At 28.9% G+C, this 18,962-nt stretch overlaps 3 protein-coding genes across 7 annotated transcripts in view; 1 reads left to right on the forward strand and 2 right to left on the reverse strand.

Annotated features, from left to right (window-relative positions):
- Positions 1-6,318: 6,318 nt before the first annotated feature.
- Positions 6,319-9,784, reverse strand: CysRS (cysteine--tRNA ligase, cytoplasmic). Its single transcript, XM_015521744.2, has 10 exons — positions 9,380-9,784; positions 9,001-9,316; positions 8,801-8,941; positions 8,512-8,722; positions 7,968-8,203; positions 7,658-7,891; positions 7,428-7,572; positions 7,160-7,368; positions 6,553-6,927; positions 6,319-6,469 (listed from the first exon to the last, which is right to left on the reverse strand). The coding sequence occupies exons 1-10, from the start codon at positions 9,562-9,564 to the stop codon at positions 6,344-6,346; spliced, it is 2,178 nt and encodes a 725-aa protein (XP_015377230.1). The 5' UTR covers positions 9,565-9,784; the 3' UTR covers positions 6,319-6,343.
- Positions 9,785-9,920: 136 nt separating this feature from the next.
- LOC107171497 (protein SEC13 homolog) lies at positions 9,921-14,453 on the forward strand. The gene is made up of 2 exons (XM_015521745.2): positions 9,921-10,107; positions 13,300-14,453. The coding sequence occupies exon 2, from the start codon at positions 13,331-13,333 to the stop codon at positions 14,237-14,239; it is 909 nt and encodes a 302-aa protein (XP_015377231.1). The 5' UTR covers positions 9,921-10,107; positions 13,300-13,330; the 3' UTR covers positions 14,240-14,453.
- Positions 14,454-16,176: 1,723 nt separating this feature from the next.
- LOC107171498 (uncharacterized) overlaps positions 16,177-18,962 on the reverse strand; it is a 38,227-nt gene continuing 35,441 nt past the window's right edge. For 4 of the 5 annotated variants that reach the window (XR_016191675.1, XR_016191674.1, XR_016191673.1 and 1 more), the window contains 5 exons: positions 17,785-17,885; positions 17,644-17,715; positions 16,979-17,521; positions 16,677-16,897; positions 16,177-16,574 (listed from right to left, as the gene is read on the reverse strand). Coding sequence is in view for 1 of the 5 variants with exons in the window: in XM_089227483.1 (XP_089083609.1) it covers positions 16,509-16,574; positions 16,677-16,897; positions 16,979-17,003 (312 nt within the window). In the remaining 4 variants the exon portion in view is untranslated. Of the gene's footprint in view, positions 16,575-16,676; positions 16,898-16,978; positions 17,522-17,596; positions 17,716-17,784; positions 17,886-18,962 lie in introns of all 5 variants that reach the window. The other variant, XR_016191676.1, reaches the window with a different exon arrangement.

Genomic DNA, 18,962 nt, shown 5'->3' on the forward strand with positions numbered 1-18,962 from the left:
ATTTTAATTTTAAATTTTAAAACAAAATTATGTTAAGGAAGTTCAATTTGTGAGCGATGAATGTGCTGAATTCTCTGTTTCTAAACGTATATTTTGTACAATCCATTAAGCTATAATTTATTCTGTATTTTACGAAGAATTAAACAAAAATTTGTAACAAAGTTTTTCGGTACTTATTTGTTTAATATTAATTAATATGAATTTACGTTGTATAAAAACTTAATAGGTAGATAAATACAAACAATCATAACTGTGAATAATTCAATAATAAATATGTATTTAATATGTACCTACCACAATAATTGACGACATGTTCTGTGAAATAAACCCGACATCTGCTAAGGAAAATACGCGAATAATGAATCGTTTTTAAACTCTGTAAAATAATTTCTTTAAACAACATTTATTGAAATATTTAAATTAGATAAATAATGAATTATTTAATACTTAAATTCAAATTCGAGTTGTTTCTGAAGGGGATAATTTTAATATTGGAACGCTAAGCCCCTTCAAGTCCTTACCTCTCTAATTTCGCCAATAAACGAAGCGTCGCTACAATTATACACCTAATGTACCGCGAAATAACTATATAGTGCGTTAAATTTGTAAGGTTAGCGTAGCATAAATTTTATTTTTATTTTTGGTATCTTCGACATATATTTGACGATACCTGTATTTATAAAATATTATGATAACTGTTATATTTATTTATTTATATCATACTATAATGATTAATGATGATTGATGAAGTGAATATTGTTCGTGTTTATTCCTCGATTAACTAACGTAGTCAAATCCTGTTCAGTGACTAAATGTCTAAATGCTAAATCAATACGACGTGACAGTACAAACTTAAACTAGGTATAAACTGTAAAAATTTTCAATAAGAATATTTAAAAATAATGTAGCATACAATTAACGCGCGCTACTCTTAAATATTAGTGTTAGAAGTAGCAAAATTTAAAAATAATAATTGCGATACCTAGTTAGTTTCCAGGGGAAGTAGTTATAGTGTTACTGATGCGCTACGAAAAACCAGTGGCGTACCGGCCTCTGGATAATGTTTGTCACGTTTCCGAAACATAGGTTCGAAATTATTTATATCAGCCGTATTAGCAGCGGCAATATAACATAAAAAGATAATAGATTTTGGCGATGATCGTTTACTTTTTCAACAATTTCAAATATTATAAATTCAAAAGTCTAACAAAAAGAAGATACCGTTTAAAAAAAAGTATTAAATAATAAAAAATATCAATGAATACTTGAAAACATTTTTAAATACCAATACTCTAATACTTTTACTCAGATTTACGCTGGAAACAAAATGTTTACCAATTTATACCTACGTATGGACCGTATGGTAAAAATAAAATGATATGATACATTACATTTAATATAGATTGTATTATTATGTGTGTATGTGACCTAACTACGATACAATAGTGTAAAATATGCTGTTCTTATAATATTGTGTAATGGTAATTGGTAATATTAAATATGACGTCGGATAGTGATAGCCAATAGGTGGAAAAGAAATTGTCGACGCGGGACCGGATAACCGCAAAACAATCGTTATTTAGCAACAAGTCAATCCGGACGTACGTAACACGGTCACAATAGCGCGTCACCCTCCCTCGCCGGAGCCGCGCCGCCGCCGCCGGAATCTACAGTAGCTTTTGTTTATAACCGACACTTATCGCACCTTTTTGATTTATTCGACCGTGACTTCATACACATAATATATATAAGTGTATGTGTGTTATTCGTCACTTGTCAATCAAATAAAATCGTTTCCAGGTGAGATTCACAAATATAATAATAATATAACATATACCTATGTGCCTATATAATATATAGAGTAGAGGCCAAACGCGTCTCTTATACAAGCACACATGTCGACGAATTAATAATCGTATATTGTTGCAAAAACGGCGTGCCTGCACATGACGTGATGTGCAGTAGCGTATTTTTTCCAAAAAAAAAAATATATATATATATATATATATGTATGTATGAATTCATTTTTTTCGATCAACAATAATGCACCCATGATGTCGTCTCCACTCACGATGGGAATAATATGTTCTATATCCGAATCCGGATATCCGTAACCCCGATGCATATAATAATAATATATACCCATATCATAGCTACGATGCGTTATAATGTATAAATTGTGTTTTATATACATAAAAATAGTATGTTCGCACGTATTACATAATAATATTATAGTATAAAGGTGCTGTTGTTCAAGGTATACACGCGGAACCGTCACTAATAAATGATATACACGTATATATGTGAGTGTTGAAATTTCTCTGGCTGGCCCGCCGATATTATTCAAATTTTGTCGGGTCCGCGACGAATTTGTTTTATCGTCCGGCACCGACGACCCTCGACCTCGTCACCATCAGCTTGTCCTGCGGAAATTCTCGCAATGATAATTCGCACACATATAATATATTCGTATCATCGACACGCGCGTCGAATTATTATATAATGTTATGCAAAATCGTTTGTCGTCTGTCCCCTAAAAATTATTTCCTTGTATTATACATTATACGATATTACTGAATTTTGGTGACTATCTGTAATCTGTATCTATATAAATTATTATTTACGTGTACCGAATCATAATTTTTTTACGAAATTATACATGTGATGTGCGATCCGGAGAACGGTTTGTTATTATTTTTCCAAATCGCGCCTATAGGTAACACCGACAAATCGTTTTTGTGATTATGACGATGATAGTTATAGGGGGAGAGCGTTTTTTTTCCGACTTCGAGAATTATTTATTACTGTGAGAAAGCCGCGGCCAATATAAGTAGTAAACTAGTAATATATATTACATAGTTGCCAACTAAAATTTCGTCGTATATAGTATATAATGGAAGACGGAAGTTATACTACAGTTTACGGTACCTAAATGTCCATCTATATAAATATAAATACAGTAATGTATTTAGGGAGGGGGGTGATAGTCACAGGTGACATATTTTTTAAGGATGCCATCAGATTTTTATATTGCCCGTCTTCTGATAATGAAAATGTTTATAAACTGGCAATTCTTTTTTTCATCAATAATATTCCATAAGATTACAACACCAGTTAGCGCCACGGGGCTATAGACAAGGTTTATAGATAATAATTATGGATGATATTTTCGATAAGCAAAGCTCCTCTTGAGCTCTCAAAAAAATAGTGCATGTAAACTGTAAAATGCAAATATTTATTGTTATGTAAATAATACAATACATAATAAATAAACCTACTTTATATACATGTAACTTATAATTAAAACATAATTCGCCAGAAAGTATAACGATAACGTCGACAATAAGATACACACTGTTAAGCTGTTATTAAGGGTGATCAACGTAAGGTAAGTATAAGCTTCGACGCGCTTGATAAGAGGAAAGTCAAATAACTTTGATGGTGAAGACTTAAAAAAAAAAATGTTGCACCCCGGGCGCAAAATGTCTGAATACGTCTCTACTGCGACTGTAGACAAACCTTTTTCGCAAGAAAATTTTAGTAATTAATACATAATTTGTATTACAAAAGTGAATATTTTCATTGTCACTTTATCAGTAATTTGTAAATGGTTTTTTTTATATCAACCATTGTTATTGGTTTTAATTAAGTATAATGCCGTCCATGCAAATTAATCGCTTTATTATTTCAATTAATTAATTTGGTATAAAAAATATGACAAAATAGTTTTTAATCAAATTGAAATTTTTAGTATTTTATTTTATAGTTAGTATAAAAAAAACTTTATTTTGAAATTGTTAATTTTCCGGTTATTAATAACCATAAATTATTGTATTATTATTAAGTACCAGTTTACCGAGCTTATCTCTGATTTAATTTTTTATAAATTACAAATTCGTTTGAATTTGAATAAATAATAACTTTTGTTCTTATCACACAGTGGCGTACCTAGGCCTTTCTTACGGGAGGGGGGGGGGAGAGAATATATTTTCAACCACTCGTAAAATAGATAATTACTTAAAAAAGTAGTACAATAAATTTATCAATAGACACATGAATTAGGCTATTTTATAACTAAAATATAACTGTACCTAATACATAAAATGAGAAATTTTATTTATTTAAATATAATATAATGCATGTTTATAATACAAAGTCCAATTTCCGGTTTTTCATATTAGAAAATCTTTCAATGATATCATCAACTGGTATACTGATTTCCTTGTAAATATGTAATAATGCAAGCCCGCATAAGCGCTCCTGGCCCATTTTTCAGCGTAGCCATGTTTTTAGTCTATAGCACAAGCATAAAGCAAAATAGTAAATATAAAAATAAATAAAAGCATTACTACCTAGATTTATAAACAAATTATGTAGTTTAGAGGATTGGTGATTAAAAAATAATACATTTTCTAAATATTCAACTAACAGAACTTTTTTTTTTTTAAACAAGAAGTAGAAAATATAAAAGCAGTAAGCATTCAATTTCAATTACATTTTTAAAATAATGTTGGTTCCTACAAATATTTTAAAAACTTATCCAGCTATGTTATAATTAAAGTATAATTATGATAGAATACACTATCTAAATATTATAAACTAAAAATATAAGTATTAGAAGATAATATGTTACCGTCAAAATTATAAAAACACTAAAAACAACTACCTAATAACAAAACACACTTATTATACGGTCCATGAGGGGGGGGGGAGCGATTGCCCCCCCCCCCCACAGATACGCCACTGTTATCTCATTTTTCTTATTAGAAAATAAAAATAAGGATTGTTATTTCGCAACTAAGTTATGTACCTATTTACTAAATAGTAATAGTAAATTATATTATTATTGATTATGCACCTTTTTATAATAAAAATATCAATTATAAATAAATTGTATATTCTACACATACTATTAGGTATAAAAACTATTACGGAATACAGAAGAAAATTAAAAAAATTCAATACAATGATTATCAATTAATTTTAAGACTAATATTTTACTTAGTGTTGCTACTCAGGTGGGAAGGTATTTAATGAATATTTAACAGTAGGTTAACAGTCTTCCTTAGATAATTTACTTGTCATAAATAGGTTTATTTATTCAAATTAAAAATAAAATAATATTATAGATTACAAATATTTAAAAATGTAATGTTTATTTTTAAAATATGTCGTATAGTTTTAAATTTTTAAACTAGCCTCATACTTAGGCTTGCCATTCGTTCCAGTTTTAACGACATGTCCCGGTGTCCCGGCCGCGGTCATTAAATTTGTCCCGGTTAATAGAATTTAAGAGAAAATAACTAATATTGTATTATTTAACAATAAAACATAAGACTAATATTGTACACGGTACCATTATATTATATAATAATAATCTAAATTCTTTTGGGTGGATGAAAATGTAATTAAATGGGAGCATTTTTTAAAAGCTTCAGAAATTATAAACTTTAGACTAAAAAATTAAATTTTAAACCAAGATCAGATTTTCGATGAAGTATTATTAGCTAAAGAATTTTGGTTAATTAAAGTTAATGTATGGAAAGAGGAAGAAATGAAAACTAAGAAAAATATTACAAGTGAAGAAAAATGGGTACAGCTATTTTGTCATTTCAAAGAAAAGGATATGTTTGCCCCGAATCTAAAATTAATTTTGCAGTATATCTTTTGTATGCCAGGAACTTCTGCACCAGTAGAAAGAATTTTTTCACTCATGAATAATGCTTGGTCCAGTGCAATTTTGAGGCCCCATATAAAATTCTGACTTATATTAAATTTAAATAAATCTTTATCAACCTAACATAATCCATATACATTTAGTTATCAGTCGCTGCACTGTTGTGCCATTATGCTCACACCACTTATGATACTTGGATATTCATAATATCAGAAGTCTTATATTATGATAAAATGGTGGGACCTCAAAGCAATATACCGTTTGCATCGGCAGAAGGTCTGAAAGAGTGAGCATAATTTGAAAAATGTATAAAGAAATTTTTAATTTTATTAAGTTATCATAAAACACATTATTTTCAATTCATGGATTAGAGCAATCACTTTTTTACATTTGCTAATGTCAATATAACAGGAATAAAATAAATTAGTATATTTAGGTATTATTTCAATAATACTGTCACCAATAATGTGAAATAAATAGTGTATAGTTTAGTCCAAAAAGCTTAAAAACAACTAAACAGTATACTTATAACTTATAACACGTAGCTTTTATAACTTTAAACATGGCATATTATAAAATAGAAATAAATTAATTAAAAGTGGAAAATACAATCTGTTGTTAATATAAAATAAAACACCAAATATAATTTCAATTTTTATTTTTGTATCAAATTTTTTCAATACTTTCTAAATACTCCTTATGCTGTATTGCGTGAGTTGATTGAATTTTCTGTAACTTCTTGGTCAGTCCTTTACTAATTTTGTTACCTTGGCTGTCAATAGTAGGTAGACCCTATAAACAATAATTTAAAAAGAATATGTACTAATTTGTTAAGTTATTTGAGATTTGAGAATTTAAGAAATACAAGCATTTACGTTTTCATCAAATTCTGAATATTTGTCAGTTTCTAATTTAAACAAATCTTTAGGGTGTATTTTTTTAAGTTCTTCTTTTTTAGCCCGAGCTTGATCTTGTTCTTTTTTCTTTTTTTCCTTTTCAGCGAGTTTATCTGCTTCTGCTTTAGCTTTTGCTTTTTTTTCTCGTAAAATTGCTTCTCGTCCCACAAATTTAATGGCAGTAGGTTTACCATCAACATCTTCTAAGCGTACTCCACTATCAGGCAGAGTTTCATCTCTTAGTTTATCACACAATATTAGTATATCTTTAGAACCTATTGAACGAGCAATAGCACGGACATTATCACGAAAATCTGATAAAATGTTCAGATATGGAGTCACAATAGTCTCAACCTAAAAGCAGTATTTATTTACTAATGATTAGCTTTTTTATTTTCTACCAGGTTTAAAATTTTTTAGAATATACTCCATTCACATTTAGAAGAAACTTTGATAACAGACAACTTATGACTTTACTACACAAAACATACATTTAACATGGCGAAAGACAAAAACTGGTCTCTGCTGAGGTTTTTTAACATAAATGGAGTATAAAAAAATAATAAATACATTTTAATATGCTTACATCATTTGAAGAACTTCCTTCGCTAACAGGAAATCCAATTTCTTCAGCAGTTTTAATGCCAAATATTTTTAATATCTTAGTGATGTACTTAGCTATGTCCAACAATAAGGTATGATTTATAGCAGAAGAATTGCAGTCTCTTAAATATACATTACAGGCAGATATACATTCTCTAATTGCATCTAATACTGCCTTTGTGTCAATATTGTCTAAAAAATTGTTAATTTATTAAAATAATTTTGTTTATTATTCAACAATTATAATTTACCACACAACGCAGCATGAACATTTGATTTACATAAATTAAACTTCTTGCTCAATTCTATTTCAGATGCTAACCATTTTGAATATCCAATCGCTAATTTTTCAAAATCATTTTTCCTAGTTACATGTTTTACATTTAAAAAGAATTCCTGAAAAATTGAATTTATCATATTACATTTTAGTAAAAAAAAAACTCAGCATGATAATATAATCAAATTAGAGTATTAGACTAACATTGAGAAGTTTTTCACAAGCCATTGCTGACTCCATAGTACTTTCGCTATAATCTAAAGTGTCCTTCCATGAATGCAGCAAAAACGCAAGTCTCAATTGTCTTGATGTGTTTTTTTTGAGAGCATCTTCAATAGTAATAAAATTTTTAAGAGACTTTGACATTTTACATCCTGAAATTGTCAAATGACCCGAATGCAAAAAGTACCGAACCCATTCTTTGTTATTATAATATGCCTACAAATAATAATTGCATCAGTTAATTTTAAGATAATAGAAAATGAAATAAAAAATGATTTATACTAATAATTACTTCTGCTTGAGCAATTTCATTATCGTGATGTGGAAATTTTAAATCAATACCACCGGTATGAATATCTAAAGTTTGACCCAATATACAGGAAGCCATAACAGAGCATTCAATATGCCAGCCAGGTCTCCCTTTTCCCCAAGAAGAGTCCCACCATGGTTCACCTTTTTTTGATTTTTTCCAAAGAGCAAAATCATTAGGAGAACGTTTTTCATTAACTGCACTAGTCGTTAAGTCACCTAAAATATGAATGTACATTATATTTACGTTTTTTAATTAATTAAGCATCAATTTCTATTATTTGAACAGTTTTCATCAATTTCAATTAGAAATTTATTTTGTTATTATTTACTACTGTCTTCTATTGTATTTAATATTAGTTGTTCTTAAAAAAAAAAATTGAAAATATAGAGAAAAAAATGGTTCAAACATAATTTTAAACTTAAAATAATATACCTAATATTAAACAAGATTATATATTTTCAAAAATATTTTAAAATTTTAAATATTGTAATTAGTTATAAATTCTAAAAATATTATTTATTACCCTCTCCATCTTGAAGTGATTTTGAATCTCCATATGCTTCAGGAACTAACTTAGCATAATGGTGAATGGGTTGAGAATCAAATGCAGCGACATCAAAATAAACTGAACCGTTAGATTCATAAGCATATCCATTTTTTATTATTGTTTCAATGTAAGCTATGATTTCAGGAATATACTCACTCACCCTAGAAAGTTTATCCGGTGGTAAAATCTGTTAATAAAAAAATTACATACATATTTTGTAAGTCGTGACATTAATTTTAAATAAGAAATAATTATTATACTCAACATTTAAAGAATTCATATTGGAGTGGAAATTTGATTCCCAGAATCTGGGTAGACATTCAAATATGCTGTTATCAGGAACATCTGCATTATTTAATGTATCTAAATATGCACCAAATGTATCTTTGATTTCATTTAAGGCCAACTAAAACAACATTTTATTTATAATTCATTAAAATCAATAAATTATTAATCTTAACATACTTTTAAATCATCCAACGATGCACTTTCAATTAGTTGGGAAACAGAGGTCAATTTCTCTACAGCTTTTAGTGTCATAACTTTTTTGTCAGGATCCATCTGGTCAATATCTTTTTTTAGGTCATCGAGAGCTAGAATAATATCTTTTTGCACAATTTGTTTATGGGTAGCTGTCTTTACATACTCTTCAAACAAATGTAATTGCCGTGCTCGTTTGATTATTTTGTCATCAATATCTGTGATATTCATGACATATTCAACATCATAGTGAAAATAATCCATTAATACTCTACGTAGTATATCAAATGTAATGTAACTCCTAAAAAATTAAGAAAAATAGTAAATTGCTTAAAAAAATATATAATATATATTGTGTACTTACCGGGCATGTCCCATATGTGAAGCATCATACACTGTAGGCCCACAACTATACCAATGCACTTTATTCCCATGATTTGGGATAAATATCTCTTTCTTTCTCGTCAAGCTGTTGAACAACTTTAAGCAAGGTGTATCAGATATTTTGTCACAAGACCATGCTGGTTGACTTCGCTTTGTAGTGGCCATGATGATACTGTGTATTTCAGCAGGAATCCAAAGAGGACCAAATATCGATCTGTTACTGAGTTTTAAACGTAGGTACGTACCACACTAGACTTTCATTTAAATCACCGCATGGAATGGAAATTTCAAATACGATATCAATGATCATAAACCTTGCTCACTGGCCACCACGGCACCACAATTATACCGTATGAATCGAGGGCATTATTTAGGATACCGCACGCCGTGCGATGATCGGCCAATGAGAAAATGATAATAACAAGTGATAACACTAATCGCGTCTTATCATTCTGCCGCGTTGACGGATTTTTTTCTTTCCTTATCGCATACAAATAATTTCATATTATCAAAATACTATATTATATTATGATATAATTATACTTATACTTGCAACTTGCAAGTTGTAACAGATAAATAATTATGATGACGTGATTTGTGAACAGTATTTGAAAAACTTCTGCAAATTCAATTTCAAACCTCCAACGGTTGTTTCAAAATTCATCAACGTGACAACGTGTTGTTTGATTTATCAAACAGTCACTAAAGGTAATTTCGTTTATTTATTATTCTGCTATCGATCGTTATTGTAAGTTTCATAAAAAAGTAGCTGTTTTGATAAGGGTTCATTTGATACATTTAATTTTAATTGTTATTTGTTAATTATATAAATAAAATTAATCGCTTGATTGTGTTAAGCAAATGATTGTGTATTTAAATTTATAAATATGATAAATTATCATTGGTATTTACGAATAACCTGTCACTAATAAGTAGATAGTGAAATGAGTTGGTACCTATTAAGTTAAATTTGACGGTAACTCAAGTCTAGACTATATAGTAATTTGATTTCTACCCTCAGTAAAATAAAAATTATTTTAATTGTTGGATAGTACTTTTCACAAGATTGTTTTGTAAAGTACAAAGGTAGCATACCTTTACATAATACTGCTTTCTTAATTAAAAACTCAATTATGGTATTTATGTAGCACTTGTAGCACTTCACTACTTTTTTAGTATATATAGTATGTTACCTACCAAATAAAATGAATGAGTTCTGTACATTACCTATTACCTACCTTACTACCTTACAATTTATTAAACTAATAGCGTTTTCCACCACACTGCACTGACTGCACCAGTACATATTTTTATGTTCCATCTGCAAGATTAATGTGCACCGAGTGGACTTTTTTATGTTTCACCTCATTGCATTACGTCAGTTTTTTGCACTCAGTGCAAAGATAATCGCACGAGCTCCAAGAGCTCGTGCGCATTATCATTATCATGATAAGTACTGCAATACCCCTTGAATATTTTATTATCTTTATATATCAGTAATAAGTATAGATTTTATGTTTCGTCTACATTTGCACCAGCCGGTGTTGGGACGATTATCAGTGAACTGTGCCAGTTCTATCTTGGTGCAATAGTGCGGCGTGGTGGAAAACACTATAAATGTACTTAATTGCTTAATGTATTGCTGATAATCATAGAGTATTTTAATACCATAATACCTACGTCATAAACAGGGTTGGGCATGATTCTCAAAAAAAAATTGTTTCTACTTTCTAGTTAAAAAGTTCATGTATCAAAGATAGGTACTTATTACATTGATACTCCATATTTTATATTTCCAATTTATTGAATTTTATTAATTATCAACTATACCTTCTGTCTCTACATAAAAACTTATAAACAGTTACGGATTGTCTTATATTTTTTTACCAGGAAATTATTTAAATGAGGGCCCCCTTCCAAAAAAAAAAAGATGAAAATAAAAAATAAGACATGAGGGATATTTTATTTTAGTATAACTATACAATACAAAATTAATTAATAAGTAATACAGGTACTCTTAATACAGATTAATTTATTTTTTCAATCATCTAAGAATATAATATGATAATATATTTTACATCTACACTTACTTAAGTTAATGCATTAATAATTTGTATAACAACTCACTATTTAATACAACCTTATCATTTACGCTATCTGTACTAATAAAAGCTGATATAATATCTTTTTTTACTCTCATAGTCTAAAACTTTCCAAATGATCTTGAGTAATCGATTTTCTTAAGTAATTTTTAACAAATTTTTATTTGGAAAAACTATTCACTATTCACTTATGTGACTGAAAATAATAAAAGTAGTTTAAAACATAAATACAGAAGCGGATAAGCATTAGTGTAAACCAGCATTTCTCAAACTTTTTTATCCGTGGAACCCTTTTTGATGTTCACTTTTATTGTGGAACCCCTACTTTTTTTTAGCTTTTTAGCTTTTTTTAGGATTATTTGCAAATGAATTATAATATTAAGTAGAAGTATAGATTATTAAATATTGAGTTAGCTGATAGATTATTCCATATGAATTTTACATTATTATTTAATATACAATTAATATTTGTATAAGTAATTTTCTTGAACATTTTTAAAAAATAATTCAAGCTTCGTGGAACCCTGAAGTAATCTACGCTGAACCCCAGGGTTCCGCGGAACACGGTTTAAGAAACGCTGGTGTAAACAACAAAAACACATCACTTTATAGGTCTTCTAGTATTTGCTTGATGAGCGCCTTTTTTTCCCCTCAAATATATCTGAGCAGTTAGAATTGTGTCATATTTGCAGAGTCCTTCAATAAAACCAATGGCTTTTAAGCGCGCTTTAGATTTAATTTTTTAATTTTCATTGTTTTCCTCGAATAAAGTGACTAGTTCAACAAATTACAAGGCTTGAGGATGTCTTACACTCATATCTAGGTAACTGATTCATATTTCATGAGAACAAAAATTCCATTTAGTTCCTATTTGTACGACTGTAAGAGTAGGTAGGTATATGGGCACCTTAATTGAATTTGATGTTTTTCAAATTATCTTACAAGTTATAACATTGTTACATTTATTTTGAGTTTTGAGTGTCCTGCAATTCGAAATCAAATTTCTTGTAACTATTAAGCACAAATGTTTACAATAATAGTATCTTGTATCTTTTAAAAAATAAAATACATCATAATAGTATAAAATGCATCATAATACTTGATACTTTATATCTGAATAATGCAATGCCAATCTACAGTTTTTAACCAGTATAGACATTAAATTTTGCACACATATTATTTAAGACCTCAAAAAGTCATAAAGGTCATATGGGTATTAAAATGTATGCCATTAATAACAGCTGTTATATGGAATAATATTATTAATTATTTGAACTTTTCTCATTAAATGGTTCATTTAAATACCGAATATTTGTGTTTAAAACAAAAATCATACTTATCAGTTTTGTAGAACTTCAGATATAGTTGTCCAGAGAAATCGCCTCATGTTTCAAATATATAAAAAGGTAAAGTGTATGACTGAGGCTTATAACGTTCAAAAATACTCAACACTTGATACTCAATTAACATTCAAAGAAACTTTAAACAATAGATTAATCCAGTAATTTAAAGTGGTTTACAGGTTAACCAGCTATTAATAATTTTTAAATCATAACTGTATATAATATATTTGTTTATTTCTATTTGCTATTGGTTACATATAAGAAAAAAAGTTAATAATCGCTATTGTCACACATGCATAGTCCATCTCGGTTTTATTCATCCCGTGGTAATTTATGTTAGTATTTTATAAATTTTGTTGTCGTTAATTTTTTTATGTAACTGCTATTACTTGATGTTTGATTATTTTGTTCATTTTAAACTGAGATTAATAATTCTATTTTAAATCTTATTTCAGATATACATTTATTTTTGTTTGGAGATTTAATATGAAAATGGTACCTATGACTGGCTTAATTTTGAATGAACATGAAGGTGAAGTTCATGATGCTGAACTGGATTATTATGGTCAACGTTTAGCTACATGCTCTAGTGATAAAACAATCAAAGTATATAGTATAAACAATGGTAATAAAACATTATTGGCTAACATTAAGGGTCATCACGGACCTGTGTGGCAAATTTGTTGGTCCCATCCAGTATCTGGACATTTATTAGCCTCTTGTTCTTACGATAAACGTGTTGTTGTATGGAAAGAATCTAATGATTGGTTTAATATATTTGAATTTACTCATGAATCTTCAGTTAATGCTGTTGCTTGGGCACCCCATCAACATGGCACAATTTTAGCAAGTGCAAGTTCAGATGGGTCTATTGGAGTTCATGTGTTCAACAAAGAATGGTCTTCTAAGTCATTTAGTGCCCACCATAATGGATGTAACACTGTAGCTTGGGCTCCATACAAAGAATTATTGTTTGGATCTGATCAAACAGACTTTGGGAAAAAGTTAGTATTAGCAAGTGGTGGCTGCGATAATTTAGTGAAAATATGGACTGTTGAAAATGATCAATGGGTACAAGTTGGTGAAATAAACTGTCACACAGACTGGGTTCGTCATGTGGCTTGGACGTGTACTATTGGTGATAATCGACAATTAATTGCAAGTTGTTCTGAAGATAAGACTGTTGTAGTGTCACATAGTGATGATTATTCAAAATGGTCTTCTGTACGAATGCATTTGTTTGAGGGTCGTGTTTGGACTGTAAGCTGGTCAAAAATTGGGAATGTACTTGCAGTATCTGCTGAAACTAATAAAGTATCATTGTGGAAAGAGAATACAATTGGTCATTGGGTCAGTTGCAGTGAAATTGATGATACCAAAGGAGTGGAAGATTAAATGTTTAATATTTTTACTTTTTAATGTTTTGAAATATTTTGTAATATAAGTTTTGTAAAAAAAAATTGCTTAATGGGAATTAAATAATCGAAAATTTGGTAATGTTTTTGTCCTAAAAAAAAAAATAAAAATATAATTGTAATCATGGAATTTAAATATTTTTATCATTTTGAATTGTATGTGAATATTTAAATACATATACTTCAATTCATTATATGATTTAAATGTATTAATTTTAGGTATGTAATCATTTAATTATATATAATATTCTAAATTGTAAGTGATTTAGTGATGTAGATACCTAACGTATGGAAAATAATATATATATTATGGCCAAATGACCTAATTAAATCTCCAAATAGATACTTAATTTTATACCTATTATCTACAATGCCCTAGTAATATATAAACTCAAGTACTTTGCTTCAGAGTTCAGTTTACTAAAGTTCTTAACTCCTTCAGAACATTTTTAAATCAAGCTATCCCCTATGCCCGAGTTGCCGGCCTAGCCCTTTTGGCTTTGTCTATCTATGGGCCTAACGCATAACTATTGTTCTGACTGTTCTGACGTTCTGAGGCATAACATTGCTGCTGATGTCTACTATAACCATATATGACCTAATCAATAACCAGCTATACTGGCTATACCATGATTTTCTATTATCATGTCAACCGTCAATGGTTAGCATGATTTCTAAACCTATTAGAATTGTGAGTAGAGTGGTTTTTGATTGGCCCATATTTTTATAGCGGCAAATTCAAAATTTTACAATAAATAATAATTAAATGTCGTTTATTTTTTTTACCTAGTTTATATAATAAATTAATAAATTATGTACTATTTTTAATTTATTTATAAAATTATATTGGTCGTTTTTTTGTACCTACCTATATTGTTCGTACTTTGCTTAATTGTATATTGTTTATTTTATCTATACAAAAAATACGATTATTATTTGTCTTATATATATAAATGGATTTCTGTCTGACGATTTGTACTTTATGCACTCCTATAAACGGCTCAACCGATTGCGACGAAATTTGTTTAAACTTATTGGCTATGGGCAGAACTGCAGAAGATATTATGCTAAGTTGAAAAGTGATAGGCCCAACCACGGGGGGTGCTCAAAGAGACATTTTGAGATTTACGATGGAAATTTTTGTTTATTTATAAATTTTCGCTATTAGTGATAGTTATATATATGTATTATAGCTTATGATAAATAAAAGTTAAATAAAAGATCTGGTTGCTATGGATAAATTATAAATTGCTTAAAATATATATATTGATCTATAAATCATCTCATTGTCTCAACGAGTAGGTATGTATGATTAATATTATTATTATTATTTATTATTCATACGTAATTTTAAAAGTTTAATTACGTATTTCCTTATAATTCTATATTATAATAATTTATTGATAGTGAGTACTGAGTTAATATAATAAATTAATAACACTAGCCGAAACCGTGCACTTCGTAGCATCGTAGCCCGTTAAAATTCATACTCCTTATTATGTCTCAAGCTGTGTGTTTTAACCCTTTAACTAGATTTAAAATTTAAATATTATAAAAATCATATGAGCCATGAGGTTGTCTAGATAATTATCTGGCATAAATTCACTTTAGCTACCCAGCACATTTTTTGAATTTTTTTTTTCGAAATATACGCATTTCTGCGAGTTAAGAACGATGGGGCAAAAAAAAAACTGAGCGGATGCCATTATTTTGGAAGTTATAGCCATCCAAAGTTTGCGATTTTACGTTAATACGCATGTGCGCAACACTGCTTTAATTCTGAGCGCAGCGCCTGGCAGTAAGCTATAATTAGTTTTGAATTTTTTTTTACTTGTGAAATCACAATTTGCACAATCAGCTAGTCGTCTTATTTACTCGACACATTGAATTAAGATATTAAAAAAAAAGATAAACAAATTTCTGGTTTAATCAACATTTTATTAATATCTATTTATTTACACATCGATATTCGATATCGTAATCAGTACTATCATCGTCATTGGAAATGTTAGAATCTTCGTCGGTTACGTAATCCTCGTTTTCAACGTGTGCAGCTGGTGAATATAAATATCCAGCAAGTTCGAAAAATGCAGATAATGGTTCAAGTTTTTAGGCACGGCACTGTTTCAAAAACATACATTTTGCCATGTATCCGGCGTAAAAATGTTTTTTTCTATTAAATTGGGAGAGCGATGCTTTCGCATGCCTCCACATTATTTGTATGAGCATGCGTTTTGGGGTCTTTAAAATTAATGGAATGGTTCACTGTTAAGTGAGCATACAGCATACCCTTCATCCTTTAAACAGTCGTAGCTCTAAATTCAAATTTAAAATAGTTATGTTAATTGTTATACAATAAACATTTACATAATAAAAAAGTAGGACCTTATTTCCTATAGGTGATTATACTGACGTACCTTCCAACAATCACTTATTATGGTAGTGCCTGGTAAAATCCATTCTTTTATTATAGCCAATAATGTATTTTTATCCCTGAACTCCACTGGAATGAGAAAACATTTTCTGGATCCCCGTTCTACACCTCCAAATAACCACTGTCCTTCAACCCGGTGACCACGGTGATACTTTCGTTTGCCAAACTTTGATTCATCAATTTCGACAATCTTATCAACTCCCCCTTCATTGTAATAAATAATAATTACGTACTCATAAAATATTAAAATAGGTACTTATCTAATTGTTATAAATTGAAACATACCAATTTTATTATGCCGTACAATCATCGCATCAAATACAACCTCCCGATGAAACGAAGCCCAGTCAACCGCAACACTATTCGATATTTTTACTTGTTTTGATAAAAATTTCAAAGAAACATTTTCTATCCATAAATATGAAAATACGACGATTCGGTATAGTGACAAATGTGATTTACAAAAAAATGTATTTTTTCGTAAAGACTGAACATGTTCACATCTATTTTTTTTTTGTTTTCTCGTTGTAATGTACTCTCTGCATCGCCACACAAATCCGTCACAAGCGTTGGAAGAAGGATATAGCTTTAAAAAATGGCCATTTTTACATTTTAGTGTATTGTCGTTAGCAATTAATCCTCAACTTTGCAATTTGCGAATCACATGCATAGATACCGGATCCAGGTTTACCATGAAGCGGAATCACTAGTTAAAATGTCATCACATTCTGGTTTAGACATTTCTGATGATGTTTCTGAGCTTTCATCTTCCTTCTAGTCCTTGTCTTTAATAGTACCTACTATCATTAAAATCTTCAGTTTCTGAATCTGTAGACAAAATACAAACTGTTGTTGAGCATAAAGTTCATACAAACATCAGATCGAGATAACATTATTATTTACTACTAGAGTCAGATATTTTATCACACTAAGTTTCCATTGGTACCTACAGCTTAATGAAATTTTGTGAACTTTCATTTGATTTGTTTTAATGTGTGATTTCCAATGATAAATTTAATATCCTAAAAAAATAAAATAATAATAGAGTTTGTAAAAAATTGCAACTTCGTAGCTACTGAGTAGGTACTTACTGTTCTCATATTCAGTATCACTGAAGTTGTAGCATTTAACCATCCAATTACTTTATTTCTCAACTTCTGTATATTTGATAGCTGTTAATATTGTAATAGCACTATAACACAAACACAATTAATTAAAACTCATGGTTGTTAAGGTTTTGTACTCGTATATTAGAAAATGATTTATTGGATAAATTACATTAGGTATTTATTATGGTATATAAAATTATACAATATGCACACAAAATATATTATACAATAAGCCAACAACTCACATAGGTTAATTTATTACCTACTTATACTTTATATTTATAATGCATAGTGCTTAATAGTTTAAAAACAATTTTATATTAAATTAAATTTTTACAACTTTACAGGTAAACAATTTTATAATTATTTTGTATATACATATAGGAATTGCATTTATCATTTATTTTCTAAAACACAATATATCAAAGATTAATAAATAATAAATTGGAATAATATTTTTAAATTATTGAAATAAAATAAATAAACAAACTATAATAAGCAATAATAATTAAGCTTTGTATAAAAAATTATTAAAATAAAAATGAACTGATGATATCAGAGTTCTAGTAGCTAATAGGTAACTTGTTGCTGCTAGTGAAGAAATGTTATATCTTTATATACATACAAAATTGATAAGTTCTTGAATAAACTATTTAAAACACATATAATCATTAGTAAAAATTAAACATTAAACGGGTTATTTAGCTATATTTTATATTGTTGAACATTTTATTGAAATTTCAGAAATGGTATTCATCAGTGAACATTTTCCAATTAAATATCATATTCAGCTGTGTGACCTGTGCGAAATGTGTTAACAATGTTTTGAAGATGAAGTTTAATAGTAGATTCTGATATGAGGTATAAGTAATTTTCTATTTTTCAGTAGGTCTCTTTTTATATTATTAATTTATATATTGATCAGGGGATAAATTGCCTGCAGTGAAAAATAAAATCATGATAAAAATTAGGAAGTTGGTCAGGTGTAATATTTTAAAATTGTTTTAAAAATATTTTCCTCAATGATATTTAAATATTTTCACCAATTATCAGGTACGATGACCTGTAGGTACTATAGTGACTGGGAGTGTGAGAGTGGGGGTAGAGAAGGATAGGTAGAGGGGATGAGAGAAAAATAATGAGAAGTAGAGTAAAGTGGT

This window comes from Diuraphis noxia, unplaced genomic scaffold (assembly GCF_037042655.1).
Source record: "Diuraphis noxia isolate RWA-SAM2 unplaced genomic scaffold, SU_Dnox_SAM2 contig0004, whole genome shotgun sequence".
Taxonomy (NCBI): Eukaryota; Metazoa; Arthropoda; class Insecta; order Hemiptera; family Aphididae; genus Diuraphis; species Diuraphis noxia.

Bases quoted from the DNA above. Each gene is read 5' to 3' on its own strand.
- CysRS (XM_015521744.2), bottom strand. From the start codon at position 9,564: ATGGCCACTACAAAGCGAAGTCAACCAGCATGGTCTTGTGACAAAATA. The intron at 7,369-7,427 runs GTAAATTATAAT...ACAATTTTTTAG, and splicing joins TGTTCATGCTGCGTTGTGTG to ACAATATTGACACAAAGGCA. The intron at 6,470-6,552 runs GTAAATGCTTGT...TATTGTTTATAG, and splicing joins ATTCAGAATTTGATGAAAAC to GGTCTACCTACTATTGACAG.
- LOC107171497 (XM_015521745.2), top strand. From the start codon at position 13,331: ATGAAAATGGTACCTATGACTGGCTTAATTTTGAATGAACATGAAGGT.